Raw genomic sequence first — 23,145 nt, 5'->3', positions numbered from 1 at the left:
ATCATGGCCCTTGGGCTCCAGGCTTTTTGCTTCTCTTCCTGGAATTCTTGGGCAGTCTTCCCTTCACCCTAATTTGCTCTTTTCCTCCTGCTAAGAAGCAAAACTGACTGTTTGAAGGGCATCATTTTAGGCAGCCAAGAACCTCCTTCTTCCTACTTGCCTAAAAGAAGTATGCACATCCCATCAGTGAGACAGAGGCTTGGGGAAGCAACGTGAAAAGTAAAATCACCCCCCCCCCCAACACACACACTTGATTCTACTCAAAACTATAAGCTTTTATTGTATTTTACATATCATTCATCCAGGACGCGATGAATATGCAGTTGGCATCTTCTTGTTTGTGAAATGACACAGTGCGCATAAAGCCTCCTTAAGTGTGCTGGGCCCGGGTGGGCAGAAGTTGGAATGGAGCCCTGCTTGGGCGCTGGCAGTGGCCTCATTTCTGAACCATTACACTTACTGGATGGAGTTAGATGGGTTGAGACTGACACTGAGCTTGGTATTTCAGTTTCTAATTTTACACTTTGGATTGTAAGACAGTTTGATTGTTTTATAGTCTACTTTAAAATCAAAAGGTTGCCCACTCACTTTACCATCATTTTGAGTATGGGATTTGTTATTCACCAAGCTGTATTTGCAATCAAACAGAGACAAAGCAGGCTTCAGTATCACAGTTCAGGAAAAACTGGGAAGGTGGTTCTATTTCCCTGTCCGGCACACTGTTCCCCAGAATCTGTTCCCACCCAGAGAACAAGGGCTTTGCCTCTCAGATGCAGAGGCAGTAGGGAGAGCTCTGGTCTCCAGCTGGAGGCTACAGCTGAATTCTTTCTCCTCCTGCTCTGTGTACGCCTGACACCTTCCTTCCTCAGTGGGGAGACTACTGGCACTGAGTAGTTAAAAGGCTCACCGATGGCCGTGTTTTGAGAAAGTGTTAAAAATAAAACAACAGGGGCACCTGGGTGGCTCAGTGGGTTGGGGCCTCTGCTTTCAGCTTGGGCCCTGGTCCCAGAGTCCTGGGATGGGGCCCCGTGTCAGGCTCTCTGCTTGGCAGGGGGCCTGCTTCCCTCTCTCTCTCTCTCTCTCTGCCTGCTTGTGATCTCTGCCTGTCAGGTAAATAAATAAAATCTTTAAAACAAAACAACAAAATAAACAGGAGCTACTGAGAGGGTTCAACCGAAGCTTGTTGCCTATTCTGCTAATAACCACATCCTCCAGACTTCGGGAAGCTTCCCAACATGTGTTTCAGCACCGGCACTGTGACTGAGCTGCCTTGCCCAAAGACTGTGACCCCAGATCCACAAAGGCCATTAAGAAATGAATTCTAAAGCTGTGAGAATAAAAGAGCCGAGCTTGTGAAGCCAATTAAATAATGTGACCCTCACCAGCATGCCGCTTGGAGCAGGGCAAAGAGACACAGGTAAAAAGACACACCCTTAGGATGCACAGATTTGATCAAGGGCACAGCTCATAAAAATAATGACCTGGAACTTTCCTATAGGAAGTTTAGCGAACACACCACTAGCAAGAAACGAGAGGGCTTCAGTGCCAGCAGCGTGACCGGTCAGCTCCGAGCCAACATCCTCAAGAGAAAAGGTCCTTGTCCTTTCTGGGATCATGGACGCTGGGAAAAAGACTGCCCCCTACCCAGAGGCAGGGGAGATCAGCACAGAGCAGCTCTGGAAGTTCAGAGAGCTAGGAAATCGATCCGGGACAATTCAGAGGAGAGGCTTTGACACTAAACCAGTGTGAGGTAAGAATGAGGACAGGTTTAAAATTTGGACCCCAGGATCTCACACATTACACCAAATATAGATGTCTGCTTCAAAAGCTCTAATTCTTCCTGCTGTAACGGGGGGTATACAGGAGTCCTTCAGAAGCACTGGCAGGCTAAGGTGATATGGTGAGGCCCATTCCAGATGTTGGCCACAGTGTGCAACAAGTACCTGAGGTGCCGAACTGGAGCCCTACTAGCTCCCACAGAGGGTGGGAAAGGGCTTCCACCTCGGCCCTGTGGTGGGCATGTGGGGGAGACACAGGGGCAGCGAGGGAGGAAGAGGGTACCCTTCTAGAAGCTGCCATGTTGAGCCTCAGATGGACAAGTTTCTCTTACAATCAGAGCACCCCAAAACCAGCATGGAGATGGGGATAATGAGCAAATTCTGAGAGTTCATATATTAATATCCTTCCAAATTAAAAAAACGGTTTTTTATTTTTACATTTCTAAAATCACAGAACTCCAGGCTGAATGTTATCAGACACACGTACACGTGCGCGTGCACACGCACACACACACACACACACACACAATCTCTGATTTCTGGAGTCATCTCCCATACCCTCTTTCAAAATCTGGCTGAGTTACGCCTCAGGGAAATTTTCCAGTTCAACCCTACACACCGACTTGGGATAAATAGAAACACTGAATTACCCACAGCTCCAAAGTGCTCTAACAGGGTAACTTTTGCTGAGTTGGAATACAATTAACAAGAAAAAAGCTGCATGTGGAGTTCTGGGTGTGGTTAAAATGTAAATTTGTATGCCTCCTGACCCATAGGCTTTGCTCTCCTCCCCTCTCGGTTTTGTTTTGTCTCTTCCTACCAGGACGGCAACAAAAACACACCTTCTATTCAGAATCCCACTGGAGAGTAGGTAGTTCAGATGAGCAGTCCTGTTACATATTAAGTTACTGGGCCTACAACTGAGAAATCTGAACTCTGAGGATACAACTCAAAGTCAATATTAACTCAAGGTAAATAAACAAATTACTTAGCTGGCCCCTGAAATGCTTCGCTGTCTCTAAAATCATAACCCCAACACAGGACTTCTGCCTTCTGCTGTATCTCAAAACAAAAATCAGGTAACCTGACATCCTCAAAATGATTCAGATAATGCCGTCCTATTTCTCCCCTCAGCGCTGAGAAATGACTCCAGAGCCTGGAAGTTGTCATGTATGTGGTCTGGGTTACTTGGTGCTTAGGTAAACAGTGCCACGTGCCTGACCTTGACTAACACAGACTACCTCTCTAAGCATGATGGTAACTGGGGGGAGGCTCTCGCTCAGAGAAAGTATGCGGAAGGTAGAAGCCAGGATGAGGGGAGAGCTGAGGACAATGCTGCTAACACACTCATACAACATTGGGACAGGAGTACTGAAGCCATCAGTCTTCTGAAAATGTCACTATCACCTTCGAAACGCACAAGCTTTTTTGTTCTAGGCCCCTTCAGGGCCAAGGGCAACACTTGCATATACTGCTCACCGATACATTCTTCTTAACAGAAGTGAAGCTATTTTAAGAATATGAAAAAGCTTTTCAAGACATCTGTTTTCAGGGACACACCAGAGTAACAAATACTTCTCAGGGCTGGTTTGCTCTAAAGTCTATCCTGAGAACGAGGGCCGCCAACTTTCATGAGGTACCAAGACAGGTTTCAGCAAAAATATTTTCACTTTCCTAAAGTTATATGCCGTTTTTCAAGTCCAAATATATTATAAATATCTGATCCTTTTCTGTCAGCAAAGAAGGAAACTTTTTTTTTTTAAGACGCCAACGTTGGTAATATTTGTGTAGAATGAAGGTAGGATTTTAGTTGTGTTTTTTTTTTTTATATAACACCAAACACAGATGAAATCAAACCGTCTGCAACTGTCCCGAAATTCACATCTTTCAAAGGTCCTTTCCTCCATTCACATGAATTCATCTGAATCATTGCCATCCTGCAGGGAACAAAAAAGTGCAACTGTAAAAGCCTTCAACATAAACTACTCAAATTTTAAAAACTATCTTTTTTTTTTTTTTTTAAGAATTTATTTATTTGCCAGAGAGAGAGAGTACACACAAGCAGGCAGAGAGGCAGAGGCAGAGAGAGAAGCAGACTCCCCGCCTAGCAAGGAGCCCGGTGCGGGACTCGATCCCAGGACTCCGGGACCACGACCCGAGCCGAAGACAGCTGCTCAACAAACTGAGCCACCCAGGTGTCCCTAAAAACTATCTTAAGTAACAAGCTTCCTGATGTGTAACTGCAAAGTTCAGAAAATAAAAGTAAAAAGTAACATCATTAAGTTCACTCACCAGTTCTCTACCTTAAAGTAGGAGTCGTTTAGACGAGCTGGATTTCTATGGTGTCATTATATGGCCTGAGTTACATAGCCACAAGTGACCAACAGTTTCTAAGTTATGAAGTAAAGGCCCACCCAATCTAGGATAGGACGGAACAGGTGTGACGAAAACAAAATGGGATTGCTCTAACAACAACAGCAAATTACGAATCCAAACAGATCCTGCCTCATATCCTTTGCCAATGATGCTGCCAATAGGCACACACATTTTTGGCCTAGACGCCATTATTCTGAGCCCCGAGGCTGTCACAAGATGGATTTTTTTTTTAATAGGAAAAAAGATTAGGAAGTCATGGGCTAGGTACTAAATTAGGTGGCTTGCCAAGTTTTTGATTAAAAAACCTTAAATGATGGTATACATTTGAAAGGCCCTTGTTTTATTGTGTGGCTTATAGACATGTCCTAAAGACCAAGGACAAAAGTAAAGCCTGACTCCTTTTTGATCTGTTGCATACCCTCAGAAAACTGCCCTGGATGCCACCATTCATTAAGTATCTAAGTTTGGGACATTTGCTTGAAAACGTCACAGCCTTAACATATTACTTGCTGCAGCTTCTCCTTCCCCCGGGCCTGATACCTGAGCTGTGAGAGAAGGGGAGGGCTCAGGCTTCCTCCAGGTGTATATTCTCTACTCCCCCTTATTACCTCTTATTAAAGAAGGGCAAGGAAACAGGAAATACAGGCAGGAAACACTGGTTTCTGAGGCCCGCTCTGATCTCGAGTTTCATTCGGTAGTTCTCTCTGTGCTTCTCATCAATGAGTACAACAACCTGAGGCCATGGCAAAAAATGCCTTAAATAATTGTATGAAAAGCAAACTCATGTTGGCATTCTATGCACAAACTGGAACTGTGACTACCTTAGTTAGTGTCCTACGCTGAAATCACAGCATTAGAGATGTTCGAAGAGTAACCATCTATCTTGGAAGGTCCATATTAGATTCCGAACACTGAGGTGGAAAAATGCTCTAAGAAAATTTGGGTTGGTGACAATGAAAATGTGTCACTCCCAATAAAGGCTGTGAGTCAGATTTGCAGAGTATCTGTCCCATGTGTCTGAGGATCTGTATTTGGGGATTACAGTAACTTTTAAATATACATCTGAGATCTAAGACTTTATTTGGACAATTTAATTTTTTTTAAAGAGAATGAGAGAAATGGTGTGTACGAATGGGGCAGGGGATGGGGAGGGCAGAGGGAGATAGATGGGGGAGAGAGAATCCCAAGCAGGCTCCAGTGCGGAGTCAAACGTGGGTTCAATCCCACCACCCTGAGGTCATGAGTTGAGCCAAAATCAGGAGTCGGACGCTTGAACAACTGAATGACCCAGGTGCCTCTATTTGGCCAATTTTTATATTGAAGATTCCCTTTAAGAGTCAATATTGGGGCGCCTGGGTGGCTCAGTGGTTAAGCCTCTGCCTTTGGCTCAGGTCATGATCTCAGTGTCCTGGGATCGAGCCCCACATTGGGCTCTCTGCTCGGTGGGGAGCCCGCTTCCCCCCTTCTCTCTGCCTGCCTCTCTGCCTACTTGTGATCTCTGTCTGTCAAATAAATAAATAAAATCTTTAAAAAAAAAAAAAAAAGAGTCAATATGTTTTTCAATATAGCAAATAGATTTCCCGTCATCCACCTATAAAGTGATAAATAAACTGAATTGAAAGGAACCGTTCGCTGGATACCAAATTTAAAAGATTAGGAAGAAATTACAGATTGACAAGAATTATACTAAATAGGAGAGCAAGAGCTCAAAATTAAAATCAACTTCAGAGTGGAGACTATTTTTTCCTGATGAATTTACATAAGCCACATGAAAACTCAAGTCCTATTTTACATAAACACAAAGCTTTAACTAAAGACTAACCGATCACGCAGCCAAATTGGATCACAAAAGGTCTGAATTCCCGCAAGAGGGTTACAAGGAGAATGGAAACCTCTTCTTCAGCAGTACTGGGGGAAAGATCTAAGAGTCCTTCCACTACAAGGCAGAATAAAAACACCCAATGCAAAACTTCCCTGGAAACACAAATCTGATTGAAACCTGGAGCTCAGCTCAGGGACAGGGGAGCAAACAGACAGGAACAGCAGAGCAGTTAGGAGTCCTTTGGTTTATAAATCCACCTCACTAATCCTGGAGCTTTTAACATAGGCCCCACTACTCAGATCATGTCTGTATATATATGTATATTTGTGTGTGTGTGTGTATTAATTCCAGAATATCCAAAATTTAATAATCCACAGTGATGGAAATGAAAATGCCTAAAGTTAACATAATACAGGTGCCAGATTTCTGCAGGAAAGTAGTCTCTAAATCACAGAAAATTTTTAAGCAACAATAACCGTGACAAAGACAATGGGCTGAGGGTATGTTAAAGACTTCTGTTTAACTGTTTAGCTGTTTTAAGGGTTCCAAGAGATATAAGAGTAGTTTCCAGAAGGTAAATATATCTCATCCTCATTAATACTGAAAGTCTGTGGGAAAAGAGCAATTAAGGACTATATTGATGAGAAGCAACAATGACCATTTATATTCAGAGACTAAGAAACAACTTTCACATATATATGCCCTTGTTTGAATTTTAGCGCAGACCCAGGAAGTCATTAGGTCTCCCTTCCACTGCTGCTGAATACTCCCTCAGAGAGGTTAAATTATTTTATTAGGCTTATCCACTTAGTAAATGACAGCTTAGGTCTCTAACCTTCAAGTTCAAGGCTGTATTTAATTACATAATGCTACTCTTGTATTTTTCAGAAATAAATTACAAAGCTACAGCTGTGACTCATAAAAGAACCCCGTAAATTTAGTTCTTCACAGAGACAGGAATAAGAATATTGTTCTTACTCATTTTTAGAAGGATACTGAGATATGAACAAGGTATAAAATACTACTAACAAACCCAACTGGTGAACTAAATATGCGGTTTGACTCATTGACCTTTAAGGGATCTTAAATTCTGCTGTTTCTAAGCATCAAAGGAAGTAGTGTTTAATATTATTTTCTGTGATGGTGGAAATGTTCTATTTCTGTGCTGTCCAATATGGTGACCACTAGCAACATGTGGCTAGTATGACCGAGAAACTGAGTTTTTAAAGTACATTTTAATTTGCTATTTTAAAATTTTAATTAAATTTAAATGGTAACATGTAACTAGTGCCTAGTATCCTGAACAATAAGATCTCAAGCATACATAGTTGACCCGTGAACAACATGGGTTTGAACCACACAGGTCTACTTCTACACAGACCTTTTTCAGTAAATATAGCTCAGAGCCATAAAAGTATTTTCTTCTCCCTATCACTTTATGGTCTTTTCTTCTGGTTTACTTTATTTTTTATTTTATTTTATTTTTTAAAGATTTTATTTATTTATTTGACAGACACAGAACACCAGTAGACAGAGGCAGGCAGATAGAGAGGAAGGGAAGCAGGCCCCCTGCTGAGCAGAGAGCCCGATGTGGGACTCGATCCCAGGACCCTGAGATCATGACCTGAGCCGAAGGCAGCGGCTTAACCCACTGAGCCACCCAGGTGCCCCTGCATGTAACTTTTGACTCCCCTAGAACTTAACTGCTGGTATCCTCCCCTAGAACTTAACTGCTGGTATCCTACTATTGATCAGAAGCCTTACCCATAACATAAATAGTTGACACACATATTTTGTATGTCATATGTATCACGTACCATAGTCACACAATAAAGTAAACCAGAAGAGGGCGCCTATTTATGTTATGGGTAAGGCTTCTGATCAATAGTAGGATACCAGCAGTTAAGTTCTAGGGGAGTCAAAAGTTACATGCAGGGGCACCTGGGTGGCTCAGTGGGTTAAGCCGCTGCCTTCGGCTCAGGTCATGATCTCGGGGTCCTGGGATTGAGTCCCGCATCGGGCTCTCTGCTCAGGAGGGAGCCTGCTTCCTCCTCTCTCTCTCTCTCTCTGCCTCTCTGCCTACTTGTGATCTCTCTCTGTCAAATAAATAAATAAAATCTCAAAAAAAAAAAAAAGTTACATGCAGATTTTCAACTGTGTAGGTGGGCTGGTGTCCTTAACCCCCTTACTGTTCAAGAGTCAACTGTATTTGTAAACTATAAAATATGCAACATAACAAATATATACACCCAGTTTCGATTTTCTGCAGCCTGGTTTAAGTGATAGCTAAACTGAGCTATCTCCAGCCACTTCCAAATAAATTCTGGTAACAGAGTAGTCATGGACAGTAAGTCCCTGACATAGTTCCAATAAAATCATTAGCTGCTGATGCTAAGAAAATTCTTTCAGTACTATAATCTGGATCTCCATTTCTCTTTATCTGAGGTCCTGAGGAACATGAAATCAACCAATGTTGTCACCGAGACTGCAGGAAAGACCCTGGGGTTAATATTTTCATTTTGTTTTTTAATTAAAGGTAAGGATTTTGTTTTCAGATGTTAATATAGAAACCACAGTCACATTAATGTAGAATATTAATAAGGGCCCTTCTGGCAGCTACAACTAGGAAAGAGGGAAATGAGCAGGAAAGTTCCGAAACAGACCTGGACATCATAAAGAGTGCAACGATCTCTTTCGTGAGGTGACCTACTTAAAAACACATTGCCCCGCTTTCCCTTTTGCTCCAGGGAAGAGGGGCAATGCCCAATAGAATGCACCTGAGTTGCCAAGTCATGTCAAGCCATCAGCAACACGTGACTCAGTACTGGCTAGTCACCCGATTATTAAAAATTCTTTATTAAGGCACAACACTGAAACAAATAACTTGAACATACCTGATTTGAAGACATATTCTCAACTTTCATTAGTGATGAATAGCTCCTAGAAGAAAACAACACATTTAAAATAAGGTCATCCAGGGGGTGCCTGGGCGGTTCAGTCAATTAAGTGTCCTAACTCTTGATTTCAGCTCAGGTCATGATCTCAGGGTGGTGAGATCAAGCCCCAAGTCAGCTGGGTGTGGAGCTTGCTTCCGATTCTCTCTCCTCCTCCCCGCTTCTCTAAAAATAAAATAAAATACAATAGCGCTATCCAGTCAGCGAGTATTTCATGAACATTCACCATGTATCCCGCACTGCTGAGGGTCTTTCAGAGGAAAATATGATCCCTCACCTCAAGGAGAATGCAACAAAAAAAGGGTAGGTATCTTCGAACAGTAAATAAAATGTGCACAGCACTTTATAATTTACAGAGTGCTCCAGCCAATCTAGCTTCAAATCTTAAAATTTTATCTACAAAATTACTTCTCCCCGGTCCATTTCTCCCCATCTTCACGACACCCCTGTATTCCAAGCTACCATCATCTGTCATGTGGCAATCTGCCACAGTTTCCTAACCAGCCTAGTTACCCCCACCTGGATCCCCTTCCCTCCAGGTCAGTAAAATGAGCTTTCCAAAACACAAAACTTATCATACAACCCCGTTAAAAGTCTTGATAACCTCACGAACGTCTGACGAGGGATAAAGACAAACATGACCAACAGGCCCTGTGTGCATGGGCACTTCGATCCATGCATTCCCTCACTCCTGCATTCCACACATTTGGGCCTGCCTTTCAGGCCCTGTGTTTTGCCTTGCTCCCTCCCATACAGTCTTTGTACACCTAGTTCCCTCTGCTTAGAGCCCTCTTGCCACTCAATCCCCTTTTAACCAGAAAACATTGTTCTGATCTTAGCTCAAGCATCACTGTATCAGAGAAGCCAAATTCAGTTATTTATAAATCCATAATACATTAACCAATCACTCACTGCATATGCAAAGCACCGGGTCACACATAAGAGATACAAAGATGCATATCAGTGCCTCTTTGAAGAAGCTTATCATTAAAATGGAGAGCTACAGCACACAGGACAGTATAGAAAGCAGCAGTGCTCACATATGAGAGAGAAACAAAAGAAGGTACAATTAAAGCAGTCAATTCTACACTGGACTATATCATCTTTTAAATTAATGGTCTTGCTGTTGCCTCTTCTACATGTTGCCACTAAACTCATCCTATGGGTCTACTACTTCCTAATATCCTAGGACACCTATAATGGTTCCTTATCACTTACAACCTGAAATTCTGTACTATGCAAAACCTTCTAAAATCACTCTCTGCTGTGCCTATTTTTTTAATTCTTTTATTTGCCTATATGATTTCGACTCTGGCCTAGCCAACCTGCTCCTTTCTTGCCTTACAGGCAGCACAGTGTGGACCTCAGGACTCTAGACTTGAGGTAGAATTCCTGCTTTGCCACTTAATAGCTATAATTTTCCAAACATTGACCACCTTGCTAAAGTCATCTTTGTCCCCAAATCAAGTGCAGGTTACTGTTCAAACTGATGATCCATTCACCTGTGACTAACCATTTCACCTGGGTCTTGTACTTGTCTGACTTTGAGTACCCGAGCCTTGGATTCAAATTCGACCTCCCAGACTCCCAGTTTTTAAAATGGGACTGTAGCCACAGTCCCTACCTTTTTCTTTTCTGATCTGTTACTCAACTTATCTTCTATTAACTGCCTTTCTCTATTATTTCCTCTGGTTTCAATAACCACATGGTAGAGCTTGACTTTGATATTGATGTTATCACACCACAAAGCCCAAATAAGAGAATATAAGGCTGAAAGAGACTGGCGAACTTTCATTTGCAGGCAACCATGCATTCCACTGCAGAGATGAAACAACACTACTAGGACACACCGAAGGGAGCCAGTGATGCTCTTCCCCAGCACCTGCCAACAGATGATGGTGTCTACTGGGAGACTCATGGGTAATCTGCCTAAAGGATTTCTCCAAATGCCTGCTCTCTCAAACCAAATGTAGAATGAGTAGAAGCCATTCTGCTTCTCTCACTCTCAAGGTCACATCTAAGACACCGACTACTCTGAAAGTCTGTGTTGAGTCTCTGCTGTCATCTCAGCTTGCTCAATGTATGGCTTATGGTGTAGCGGTCACAGAAAGGAAGGAACCTGTGAGGAGGCTTCTTTCTTACACCATACCCTACACAAAGATTCTGTAACCCCAAGCCCCATGAGCTTCTAGGCTCAGGAGGCATGTGTCCAAGGAGCTAACGAGTAAGATGGGTAAGTGAGAATATGCAAAGTCTAAGGAAGGGGAAATTTTTCAAATGGTTTGGATGAAGAAAATAAACGGTGAGCAGAGGGTGTTAAGATAGTGCCCTCCCAACAACCCAAATATTGCTAAAACCCGTCTAAGAGGATGATCTTTATGTAGACCTATTCACATGATCAGACCATTCCAGGTTCTGCATGCTCAGTATAAGGAGTATAGGCTCATCAGCAAGAAGAAGATGGAGTTCTGTCTCCAGAGGCTACCGCTCTTCACGGCAGAGCAGGAAGTAATGCCTTCCACAGGGTGGGCTGGGCTTTGTTCACTGCTGAGCTGGGGCTGGACAGGATCCAGACTAGAGCTTGGAGAACTTGGAGCTGTATAATGGCAATTCCATCCAGTGCTTCTCCCGGTAGACATTAGAAAGGAGAAGCTTATTGCCATTCTTGTTCAACAAGTTGAGAAGAGAAAGGGGACAAGAATCTTAATGGCTTTAGACTTGGAGGGAAGTGGGCTATCTCCGGATATGAGGCTGTTGAGTTTTTCTTTGCTGCAATCATCTGGAAGCATTGGGGAGAACTTCTGGGAGAAGAATATCCCTTGGTTTCTCTGCAGAATCCCCTAGAGACTCTCAGTTTCTTAGGCAATTGCAGCAACTAAAGTGGACATTCCCTACCAGATGGTCCAAATAAAAGAACCATCTGCCAATGAAAGCTCATGAAATTTTCATTGTCAGAAAGCCAAGGGAAGGATGGAAGGGGAATGTCAGACAGCCAAGGGAAAGACTTGAGGATGAGATGATTCTGTAGGCCCACCACTAGAGCTCCTGGGTGGAAGAGTCAAAGGTAGAAACTCAGGTCATGGATAAAGCACTATAATGTATAAAAACAGATTCTAAGGCAGGTCAGAAGCTTAGAGCTTGTGGCTGGAACTTCACAGAAGCTGCAGGGCACAGCAAGCAAACAGGTAGGGGCTTGGTGGGTGTTGGTTCCCCGCACAGCAGCCCTGCCTCACATCCTCCCAGCCTCGGCAGTTTGGAGAAGTAAGTCACTGTGGTAGCACAGGTTTCATGGGAACAAATATATCAGTCATTTTTCGCCTTCTCAGAGCCACAATCATTCATTAAAAAAGAAAGCATCAGGGACAAAACTGTGTAGAAAAACATGGACTAGAAAAGTGATTTCCCCATTTCCCCATTTCGTTCACTTACACTTTCCTTTTGATAAATACGGGCCAGAGCAATATATGATAAAAATCTGTGTCTGAGAAAACAAATGGAAAAATTACAGGTGACAAGGGACAGCTTAGAATATGGGACTGATTAGATAAATTTGCTTTTGAGGCAAAAATTTCATTCAACAACAATGAGAATTTTTTCCCCCTCAACTTATGTAAGTATTTTATGGGTTGTTGATACTATAAAAGAAAATCTGGGAGATATGAACATTGTGTCTTAAACTAATAAAATCAAACACACAAAATCCCCTAAATTTTACTAGTACCCAGCTTGATTTGAAACAAAAATGATATACATTTCAAGATAAATTCCCATATCTAGAAATTTCTTGATTCATATGCAATAAATTTTATTTTAAAGCTGAATAAACTGATCAGAGGCAGAAGAGAGTGGTAATAGCGTGTTATGAGCTTGAGAATCAGAAAGACTAGCTATGTGACTTTGGGCAAGTTACTTAACTGCTTGTCAGGCTCAATTTCCTCTTCTAAAAATGCAAGTAATAACAACATTTGCCTCATATCCGTTATGGAGGCATATCCGATAATGGAGCTAAACATAGTACAGCGTTTGGCGGATGACAAGGGTCCCAAAATGTTAGCCATTCTTTCTCAAGTTTTCAGGTAAATTAAGTGATATTATATTCCTAACATATTATGTTTCTAAACAAAATTGTTAGATTTAGAAAGGGTACCAGCAGGTGTGTTTTCAATCTTTTCCCCCCTTCATATGAAAAACAAAAATGAATAAGCCGCTCTCAATCCCACATTGCTCAAAATTCCACACATTTTACTGCGCTGATCGAGCTGATAATTTTTCTTTCATTCACGAAACAAAGCAGACTCCCAATCTAGGTCAAACCCAATCTGTGCATTTGTCTCGTGTCAGCAGATTGTAACTCAGGATAACACTTCTGGAGTTCTCCATTTGAGTATTATGTTTTAATTGAAGTCACTTATCCCACTTTAGCAGAACCCCCAAAAGGGGCACATGCAGGCAGATAACTAAGAAATACCAGTACTTGATCATTATACCTACGCCAGGACCCAATACTCTTTCTAATCATCCAGTGTATTGCAAAGAAACCGAGTCAGGACATGGCAAGACAGCTCATTTTGATCCTATACCTTTTGCAGAGGCACAGCAGTATCCTTTCTTTCCCCCTTTCTTTTTGGTATACTTAACACAAATGGTATCTATGGAGAACTGTGGGAAAATCCAGAAATCCTGTGAGTAGAGGTGTAGGATTAAATTCCCTCTTTGACAAAGCAAACCCAGTAGTCCCTTTAAGTATAAACTATACATCAATTATAGATTTAGAGTGGTGGGCAGAATAATGATCCCACCTGTAGATGTTCATATCCCATCCCCAGAACCTGCAAATATGTTGCCTGGCATATTATCTGGCAAAAGGGGCTCTACAGATGTGGTTGGGTTAAGGATCCTGGATGCAGAGGCAATGGATTGTCTGGGTGGGCCCAATGTCATCACACTGGTCCTCAACAGTAGAGAAGGCTGTACTCAGAGATAGGGCTGTGACTGTGGGGGTATGTTTCAGAGATGCCATGTGGCCGGCTTTGAAGACGGAGGAAGGGGCCACAAGCCACAGAATGTGGATGGCCTCTAGGAGCTGGAAAAGGAAAAAGAGTCTTCCCTAGAGCTCCAGAAAGGAACACAGCCCTGTTAAACCTTGGTATTAGCCCACTGAGAACCATGTTGGACTTCTAACATATGAATGGATGGAACTATAAGATAAGAAATCTCTTTTATTTGAAGCCACTAAATTTGTGATAATTTGTTACTGTAGCCACAGAAAACTAAAAAAGTCAGTATTCTCATACACTAGAATTTTAGGACCCAAGCTATATTTTAACTACTCATTTTATTTATTTTTATTTGTTTACTTTTTAAAGATTTTATACCTTATTTTATTAGGTAAGCTCCATACCCAACATTGGGATTGAACTCAACCCCAAGATCAAGAGTCACATGCTCTACTGACTGAGCCAGCCAGGCGCCCCCTACTATTTATCACTTTAAAATGTAGCGCGTCGGAGTAGGCCCATTACATTAATCACTTCCAACGTTCAGAATGTTTTTCTTTCTTTAAAAAAAAAAAAAGGGGTTTTAAAAACAGATTTCTTTTTTTAAAAGATTTTATTTATTTATTTGACAGAGAGAGATCACAATTAGGCAGAGAAGCAGGCAGACACAGAAAGCCAGACATGGGGCTTGATCCCAGGACCCTGAGACCATGACCTGAGCCGAAGGCAATGGCTTAACCCACTGAGCCACCCAGGAGCCCCTAAAAACAGATTTTAAGAAATACTAGCATTGGGGCACCTGGGTGGCTCCATGGGGTAAGTGTTTGCCTTCGGCTCAGGTCATGATCCCAGGGTCCGGTGATGGAGCCACATCTCAGGTTCCCTGCTCAGCTGGTGGCCTGTTTCTCCCTCTCCCCTCTGGCTCTCAACACCCTCACCCTACCACCCTTGCTTGTGCTCTCTCTCAAATAAACAAATAAAATCTTTTAAAAAAAAATTACTAGCATTGGTCTTCAGAGCTAAGACCATCTTATTCAAATACCACAGCAAGTCAATGTTAAACCATTAATATAGCATCTTTTCCTGAAGATTTTTACAAACCAAACTCTAAAGATAACCCATGACAGTTTATCTAAGAATAAAATTAGCTCTTTTAATTTCACACACACTCATATCCTGCCCCTATAAAAGGGAGTCATTTGACTAATGTATCAGCATAACTGCCCTTCCCGGGAGAACATCTGTCCTGCCCTCCACTGGTCTAACCTTCCTATGGTCTGGTCCCTGATGAAAATTAGCGGCGATGAATCTCCTCGGTTAACACCAATACTGGAGCTCCGACATACCTAAGCTCGTCCATTTCCCGCTTCTTCTTCATCTCTTCCTTCTCTCTCCTTTTCATTTCCTGAATTTGGGCTTTTTTCTCATTCCTCTCTTCTCGGTCTCTGCATTCCTTCTCTGCCGCGAGGTCTGGGAACCGCTCCATTTTGGTCTTTTCTAATCTGTTCAGGATCTCATTCACTTTCTTCTCCACAGTCACGATTTTCACCTTTGAGGGAGATTTGGGGGGCGGGGAATAAAATGGAATCTTTATTGTAGGTTTCCACCCAGAACAGAGGCGACATTTTCGAGAAGCCGAGCAACCCAGCTGAAAGGGATCCGGAAGGCAGATGGCATGCAGATCCTTCACCAACCAAGGCAGGAGCCTGAAAAGCCTGGACTCCACCCCGCCGCCCTCTGGCGGTGTGCGACACTTACATCCCTTTGCCTGTGAAAGCCTATCTGTCCCACGTCCATGTCGGCGGTTTTCTTCAGGTTAGACCACGGTGTATATACCACATTCACGTTGTTCATCTTGCAGCCTGCCAAGAGAGACTGTCTTCAACATGCAGGCTGGAGGATACTGAGCAATGCGCTCCCTCACCCACTGGCGAATTACCCAAGTCCAGCAAAGGGAAAGGCAGCGCGAACAGCCATAGAAGGATTCAATCCACCAAATACTTTTTTCTTCAACGCACCCACAAGAGGTAAATGGTAAAGGTGACCACCACGAATCAAGCACAACTATTATGAAGAAAAGCAGGGGTCTGTGGCTCAGCTTCAGGGACTTCTGAGACTCCCAAATACTGAATGCAAAATTTAGGATACGCATTTTTTAAAAAGAGAAATGGACCAAACAGGTTTCCCTCAGATTCCCAATGGAGTCCTTGATTCAGCAAAGGCTGAACATCGAGATAAAAAACTACGGTCTGAGATTCAAGAGACCGGCATGCGCCCCTGGCACCAACACAAACTGGCTGTGTCCCCTAAAGAGCATGCCCACGGCTCCCGGAATCTCAGTTGAAACAGGAGGCGACTGGACTAGCAGAGTTGTTTGTTTCTCTTCACAGTGGCCCCCTTCTTTTACCAAAGAAAACGTATCAAAGGAATAAAAGCAGAGATACTCCGGATGAAAGGGGTGCTGGGTACCCCATACCCCACTCATTCCTCCTACCACCTCCACCTCACATTTCCCCTCTGCCCAGGACTGCTTCTCAGGCAACTTGAAGAACCTCAGTTTAGTCACTGGTTCAGCACTCTTTAAGGCCCTCTTCAGTATATTACAGAGTTTATTAAATCACCATATACAGTGGAGAAAACTGGTGCCCAACTGCTTAAGTGATCAAAATCAACCTCATCAAAAATGGAGCAAAATAGTACCATGTGCCTCCCGACTGTAACACACAAGATTTCACTTATGTGGTGTTCCTGACTCAAGTGGAAGTATCAGACCAACACATATTACAGGATATCCTACAAGTGGTTTCCATTCAAAGCGTCAACATCTTGAAAGATAAAGAAGTGTCTTTAGAAGCAGAAAAAAATATACAGTGGGAAAAGACCATCTCTTTAATAAATGGTGCTGGGAAAATTGGATAGCTATGTATAGAAGAATGAAACTCGACCATTCTCTTACACCATACACAAAGATAAGCTCGAAATGGATAAAAGACCCCAACGTGAGGCTGGAATCTATCAAAATCCTAGAGGAGAACATAGGCAGTAACATCTTCGACAACGGCCATAGCAACTTCTTCCACGATATATCTCCAAAGACAAAGGAAACAAAAGCGAAAATGAACTTTTGGGACTTCATCAAGATCAAAGCTTCTGCACAGCAAAGGAAACAGTCAACTAAACAAAGAGGCAACCCATGGAATGGGAGAAGATACTCGCTAATGACAATAAAGACAAAGGGCTGATATCCAAGATCTACAAAGAAGTCCTCAAACTCAACACACTCAAAACAGATAATCACATCAAAAAATGGGCAGAAGACATGAACAGACATTTCTCCAAAGAAGACATACAAATGGCTAACAGACACATGTAAAAATGTTTATCATCATTAGCCATCAGGGAGATTCAAATCAAAACCACACTGAGATACCACTTTACACCAGTTAGAAAGGCCAAAATCAACAAGACAGTAAACAAGTGTTGGAGAGGATGTGAAGGGGAACCCTCTTACACTGTTGGTGGGAATGCAAGTTGGTACGTGTAGCCCCTTTGGAAAACAGTGTAGAGATTCCTTAAGAAATTAAAAATAGAGCTTCCCTATGACCCTGCATTGCACTATTGGCTATTTACCCCAAAGATACAGATGTAGTGAAAAGAAGGGCCATCTGTACCCCAATGTTCATAGCAGCAATGGTCACAGTCACCAAACTGTGGAAAGAACCAAGATGCCCTTCAAATGGATAAAGAAGATATGGTCCATATATACAATGGAGTATTATGCCTCAATCAGAAAGGATGAATACCCAACTTTTGTATCAACATGACAGGATTGGTAGAGATTATGCTGAGCGAAGTAAGTCAAGCAGAGAGAGTCAATTATCACATGGTTTCGCTTACCTGTGGAGCATAAGGAATAACACGGAGGATATGGGAGATGGAGAGAAGGGAGTTGGGGGAAATTGGAGGAGGAGACAAACCATGAGAGACTGTGGACTCTAAGAAACACTGAGGGTTTTGGGGGTAAGGTTGGGGGGTTGGGTGAGCCTGGTGGTGGGTATTATGGAACACACATATTGTATGGAGCACTGCGTGTGGTGCATAAACAATGAATTTTGGAATACTGAAAAAAAATTAAATTAAATTAAAAAAATAAGTGTCGGGGTGCCTGCGTGGCTCAGTGGGTTGAGCCTCTGCCTTCGGCTTAGGTCATGATCCCAGGGTCCTGGGATTGAGCCCCACATTGGGCTCTCTGCTCCGTGGGGAGCCTGCTTCCTCCTCCCTCTCTCTCTGCCTGCCTCTCTGCCTAATTGTGATCTCTGTCTGTCAAATAAATAAATAAATCTTAAAAAAAAAAAAAGTTCTTAAAAAAAAGTGTCTTCAGGTTAAAAGAGACTAGAGATATGATGAATAACTATAACATATGATCTTGGGTCAGGAAAACAAAATGCTATAAAGGGACAGTAGTGGGACAACTAGGAAAAAAACAACTGGGACTGTATATTAAATGACAGTATTCTATCCACATGAAATTTCCTAAATCTGGTTACAGTAACACAGTTACTTAAGACAAGTTCCTGTTCTTAGGACATACTAAAGAGTTATGAGGTCTAGAATTTTTCCATTAAATGATTCAGCTAAAAAAACAAATAATTAGAACATTATAGAGAGAAGCAAATACATATGGAAAAATTATTGAATCTAAGTGAAGGGCATATAGGAGTTGCATTTTTTCTTGCAACATTTCTGTAGCTTTCGAACTTTTTTTTCAAAATGAAGACTTAAAAAGATCTCCATGTGCATGGTGCTATGGGAGACCTAAACATGGATCAGACAATGGGTCTTGCCTTCCAAGACTAAAGGAAGGCAGGTAAGTATGTAAATCACTACCATGGAAAGCAGAACTCACCACGGTGCCGAGGTGGCTCAGTTGGTTAAGTGTCTCCCTTTGGCTCAGCTCATGATCTCAGGGTCCTGGGACTGAGCTCCATGTCAGATTTCCTGACTTCCTGCTTAGCAAGAAGTCTGCTTCTCTCCCTCTGCCTTCCCTGCAACAGACACCCTCTCCCCTGGTCCCCGCTCTCTCTCTCTCTCTAAAATAAATAAATCTAATCTTAAAAAAAAAAAAAAAGAAAAAGAAAAGAGAAAGATAAGAAAAGCAGAACTCATCAAATGCTACTTGAAAGGTAGAGGTAAAGTGCTCCAAGAGGGCAGTGATCACTCACGCTGGAAGAAGGCAAAGGCTCCACTGGATCGGTTAATACAGTTTAGTGGTTTAGACAGAAGACTTTTAGGTCAGACTGACTTCAAATGCACCTGCTGCCACACTTCAGAGCTCTGAGGACTTGGGAAGGTTCCTTACTCCCTTAAACTCAGCTCCCTCATCTCTAGAATGAAAATAATAATGCATATCTCCGTAGCGTTGATAAATGAAATAATCCGTGAAGTTTTTAGCACAGTGCCAGGAATGTAATTAGCGCTCAAGGTTAGCTATTAGTACCATTACTACAACCACTGGGTGGACCTTGAACCTTAGCTTGCATCTAGACGTGAGATGACTGACAAGGCAGATAAAACTGAGGAAAGAGAAGACAACATAAGCAGAGGTGTATGGGAAGAAAACAGCCAAGACATGCTTTGGCTGGAGGGTGAAATATGTGAAGGGAAAAGAAGCCTGTAGTCAGAGCAGAGATGCTTACCTTCCAGCTTAAGAAGTCTGGACTTAACTGTGTAATTAAGGGGAAGCATGTCATAGATAGTATCTAAGCTTTTAGAAAGTTTAATCTGGCAAAGGAGTCTACGAATAAACTGACCAGATTCCATGATGACAAACAAGTTTAACTCAATTTCTTGGAGCCAGAGGTGGTCAAGCAGGGGGTTCGGGGGTAGCAAGGAAAATGGAGCAGCTCAGCATCCTCTGCTGTCAACTCCTAGGTGAGGTTCCTGGGCTCAGCTACTTGTTCTGCTAAGAGAGCTTTCACAGGGGAAAGCTGAAGTGGAAAGCAGCGGAAGGCAGTGTCAGAACTCTTCTGTCTTTTCTGTCTTCTCTAAAACTAGTAAACTACAAAGAGATTAAAAAGAAAGAGGCCAGGCCCAGAATAAACAGTCCAAAGATCCCTTAATAAAGTAACATCTCCTCGCCAGGGGCATGGAAAGGGGACAAGATCACGTGAAAGGTTGCAACACACAGGAGGATAATGATTGTTTTAATTTTATTATTTTTACTTTAATAACTGAAGCTCATGACTGGAAATCTTAAGAACTCTGTTCTGTTCATAAAAATGGAATGTCCTAAGATTAACTGCAATTTAATGATTTATGGAGTTGAAAATCACTGGCTCTACAAGACCAGACTTCTACTTTCTTTGGCTCAGTATCTGACTCAGTAAAGCTGCCCAACTCAGATTTAGGAAACCCTGTCTAAGTGATGAGGAAAGGGTACACTGGCCAGCTCTTATCCTATAATCTCCAACCCTGGTACCTGCTATCAGCTTTGTGTCCGCCCTCTATCAAACCATATTACTTTCCAACCCTCTAGATCACATCTCACCAAACTTACTTCCACTCTAACTCTACGTCCTACACCCAAAAATCCAACCTACTAGCTCAACCATTCTTAGCAGACTATCATCTCCTGGCTTCCTTTTTAAGTCACACTTCCACCCCCAAAATTATCCTTCTTGACCTGTACCGACTACTGACTGATTAAATCTACTACTGACAGAACTAAACAAGCACCAAGCCCAGAATTGCAGGCCTCCCCTAAAACAAGCCAATTGTTCTCAACCCTCTGTGCACATTACAATCTCCTGGAAAACAATGGAAAAATATGGATACTTATGGATCACCCCAGACCAACTAAGTGAGATTCTCTAGGAGATAAAAAGATCAACAGACTTGATTCCTTTATAATATACAGGGAGAAGAAAGAATGAAAAAAAGAGAAGGAAAGAGTAGGAAACAGGGATACAGAGCTTTGAGTTCTAGAATTTAAGAAAAAATGATGAAAAGAAAGACATCACATAGCATTAAAAAAATAAAGCCTTAAGACAATCTCTTGCTTAGCTATTAACCTAACCTCATTTCCAAAAGCTTTCTTTCTTTCTTTCTTTTTTTTTTTTTTAAGATTTATTTATTTGTGTGTGAGAGAGAGAAAGAGAGAGAGAGAGTCGCTAGTGTTAGGGCAAGGGCAGATGGAGAGACTATCCAAGCAGACTCCCACTGAATATGAAGTCCCACAAGGGGATTCGATTTCATGAGCCATGAGATCAGGACCTGGGCCAAAACCAAGAATCAGATGCTTAACTGATTAAGCCACCCAGGCGTCCCCAAAAGTCTTTCTACGAACAACATCAAGGATAGGCAGGTCTAGACAAGCTTCCAGTCAAGGTAATGAGAACACGGTAGAAAGAACTTTTTGAGAAAGGACCGGGAACGTGAGAGGGGTGGAGAGATTAGTTTTCAATTCTTGGACAGGTAGCAGAACTGCCACCTTAAAGAACAAAACAGGGGAAAGGTGTATTAGAGATTATTCGTTTGACTCAAGCCGAAGTCACTGACATGTTTTCTAAAATATATTCAATTTCAGACACAGACATTGGCATTAATTCTGAAAACACCTCTAGGAAAACTGACCTTGAATGCTATTGGCCTTCACAAGATGGGCACAGTCCATCAGGACTTCCTTTGGAATGTCTTCTATCTTCTCCCCCTGGAACATAAAAATAAACCAGATGGCTCACTACCTTGTGACTGATCAATACCAGGCTTTGGTGCCTTACAAGGCACAATTAAAAGCAGAAGCTCTTCATCATATCTCTGAACACTGAAAAATGAAGTCTATATTATGGGAATGTTTGAGAGAAGGCAGTACAAGTAATATGGAAAATAATAATACTTAATAAGTGGGGGAAAAGGGTATAAAAGAAAACCACCAAAATACTAATTGGAATTATGTCTCAGGAACTTTCTCCTCTCTCTTGTTACTTTCTTCTCTTCATTCTTACTTCTGGAAACATTGTAGGGAAATGGTACCTATTTTTGATAATTGGAAGTCTTCTTTGCTGAGGTCCCTACGACCTTCCTCTCACAGAGATATCTTATGGTCTTGGGTCTCAAATGTCATTTGAGGCAGGTCATCCACCAGCCTTAATTAGGAACCCGGCTCTTGGTGTGTTCGATGTAGCCACCCACCCTAACGGAAAAATAATATTGACTCATTTTTCTGTACAGATACTGTAACAAAGTTCAAGCTGAATAAGCAAAGCCATTCCAAAAGAACAAAAATATTTCAAAGGCAGAGCAAGCTGGAATCACCTCAGTGCTGGCTCCAACTAGGCATGGGACTAAAGCAGCACTTCTGTATGGGAATGAAATGTCCTACCTACCCAAATAACTTGAGATAAATTAAGTTTATTCCATGATGTTTTTGAATTTTGTTTTGTTTTGTTCTAAAGTGGGGATCACTCAAATACATGAATTTTGACCAAAAAAAAAATACACGATTTAAGTTTGCCACTACTTCAATGACATACCTCATGCTAAGCAATTCCCTGACCACTTAAAGAAAGGATTCTGAATTTAACATCTTGATAATACAATGTCATTACTAAGACTACCAACCATTACACTAGGCCATTAAATGGTGATGGTGATGCCTTCAGAAGCTTCTAAAATGCACAGGACATTCTGTTCTAAATAAATTCAAATGAATAAGTAAAAAACAAAAGAGCTACCACTTTTTAAGTAGCCACCATGTGCCAGGCACTAAGTAAACAGTCATATGAAATAGACAGCATTATCTTCACTTTAGCAATGATGAAAATGAACTTTAACAAGGTTAAGTAACTGGGCCAGGGTCCCCCAAATCTAGTAAGTGACAGAGCTGAGAGACAGGCTCTCTCAGCTGAGACAGGCCTAAGGGTTATAGCAACTGACCCCAGGGTACGGTGCTTTCAGAATTCTTACGGAAACATAGGTTCTTGGTCCCTGATGTTAGGCTACATCCTGATATCCCTTCTTACTACCTGTGTCTGTCACTATGGTTGAAGCGATCTCATCTTTCTGTTGGCTACTTCTAATATAATATGGGAGGACTTAAAGCAATCTTTCAGCTTAGCATCATGCATAAAGTCAGAGTGAACTGACTGGAGAAGTCTGAGGTGCTCTCAATGTAAATGTCAGAATTGTAACTGTGGGCTTTGTGCCATCTCTGTCAACGA

General features: G+C 42.1%; 1 protein-coding gene across 3 annotated transcripts in view; it reads right to left on the bottom strand.

The window, feature by feature from the left end:
* Positions 1-254: 254 nt before the first annotated feature.
* CCDC25 (coiled-coil domain containing 25) overlaps positions 255-23,145 on the bottom strand; it is a 40,840-nt gene continuing 17,949 nt past the window's right edge. For all 3 annotated transcript variants that reach the window (XM_059372656.1, XM_059372647.1, XM_059372666.1), the window contains 5 exons: positions 21,560-21,635; positions 15,686-15,789; positions 15,274-15,476; positions 8,871-8,916; positions 255-3,715 (listed from right to left, as the gene is read on the bottom strand). In XM_059372656.1, coding sequence (XP_059228639.1) covers positions 3,686-3,715; positions 8,871-8,916; positions 15,274-15,476; positions 15,686-15,789; positions 21,560-21,635 — 459 coding nt within the window. In that variant the 3' untranslated portion in view covers positions 255-3,685. The remainder of the gene's footprint in view (positions 3,716-8,870; positions 8,917-15,273; positions 15,477-15,685; positions 15,790-21,559; positions 21,636-23,145) is intronic.

Source organism: Mustela nigripes, chromosome 1 (genome assembly GCF_022355385.1).
Source record: "Mustela nigripes isolate SB6536 chromosome 1, MUSNIG.SB6536, whole genome shotgun sequence".
NCBI classification, from domain to species: domain Eukaryota; kingdom Metazoa; phylum Chordata; class Mammalia; order Carnivora; family Mustelidae; genus Mustela; species Mustela nigripes.
The sequence above is the reverse complement of the archived record's forward strand: the minus strand, read 5'-3'. Positions and strand labels throughout refer to the sequence as shown.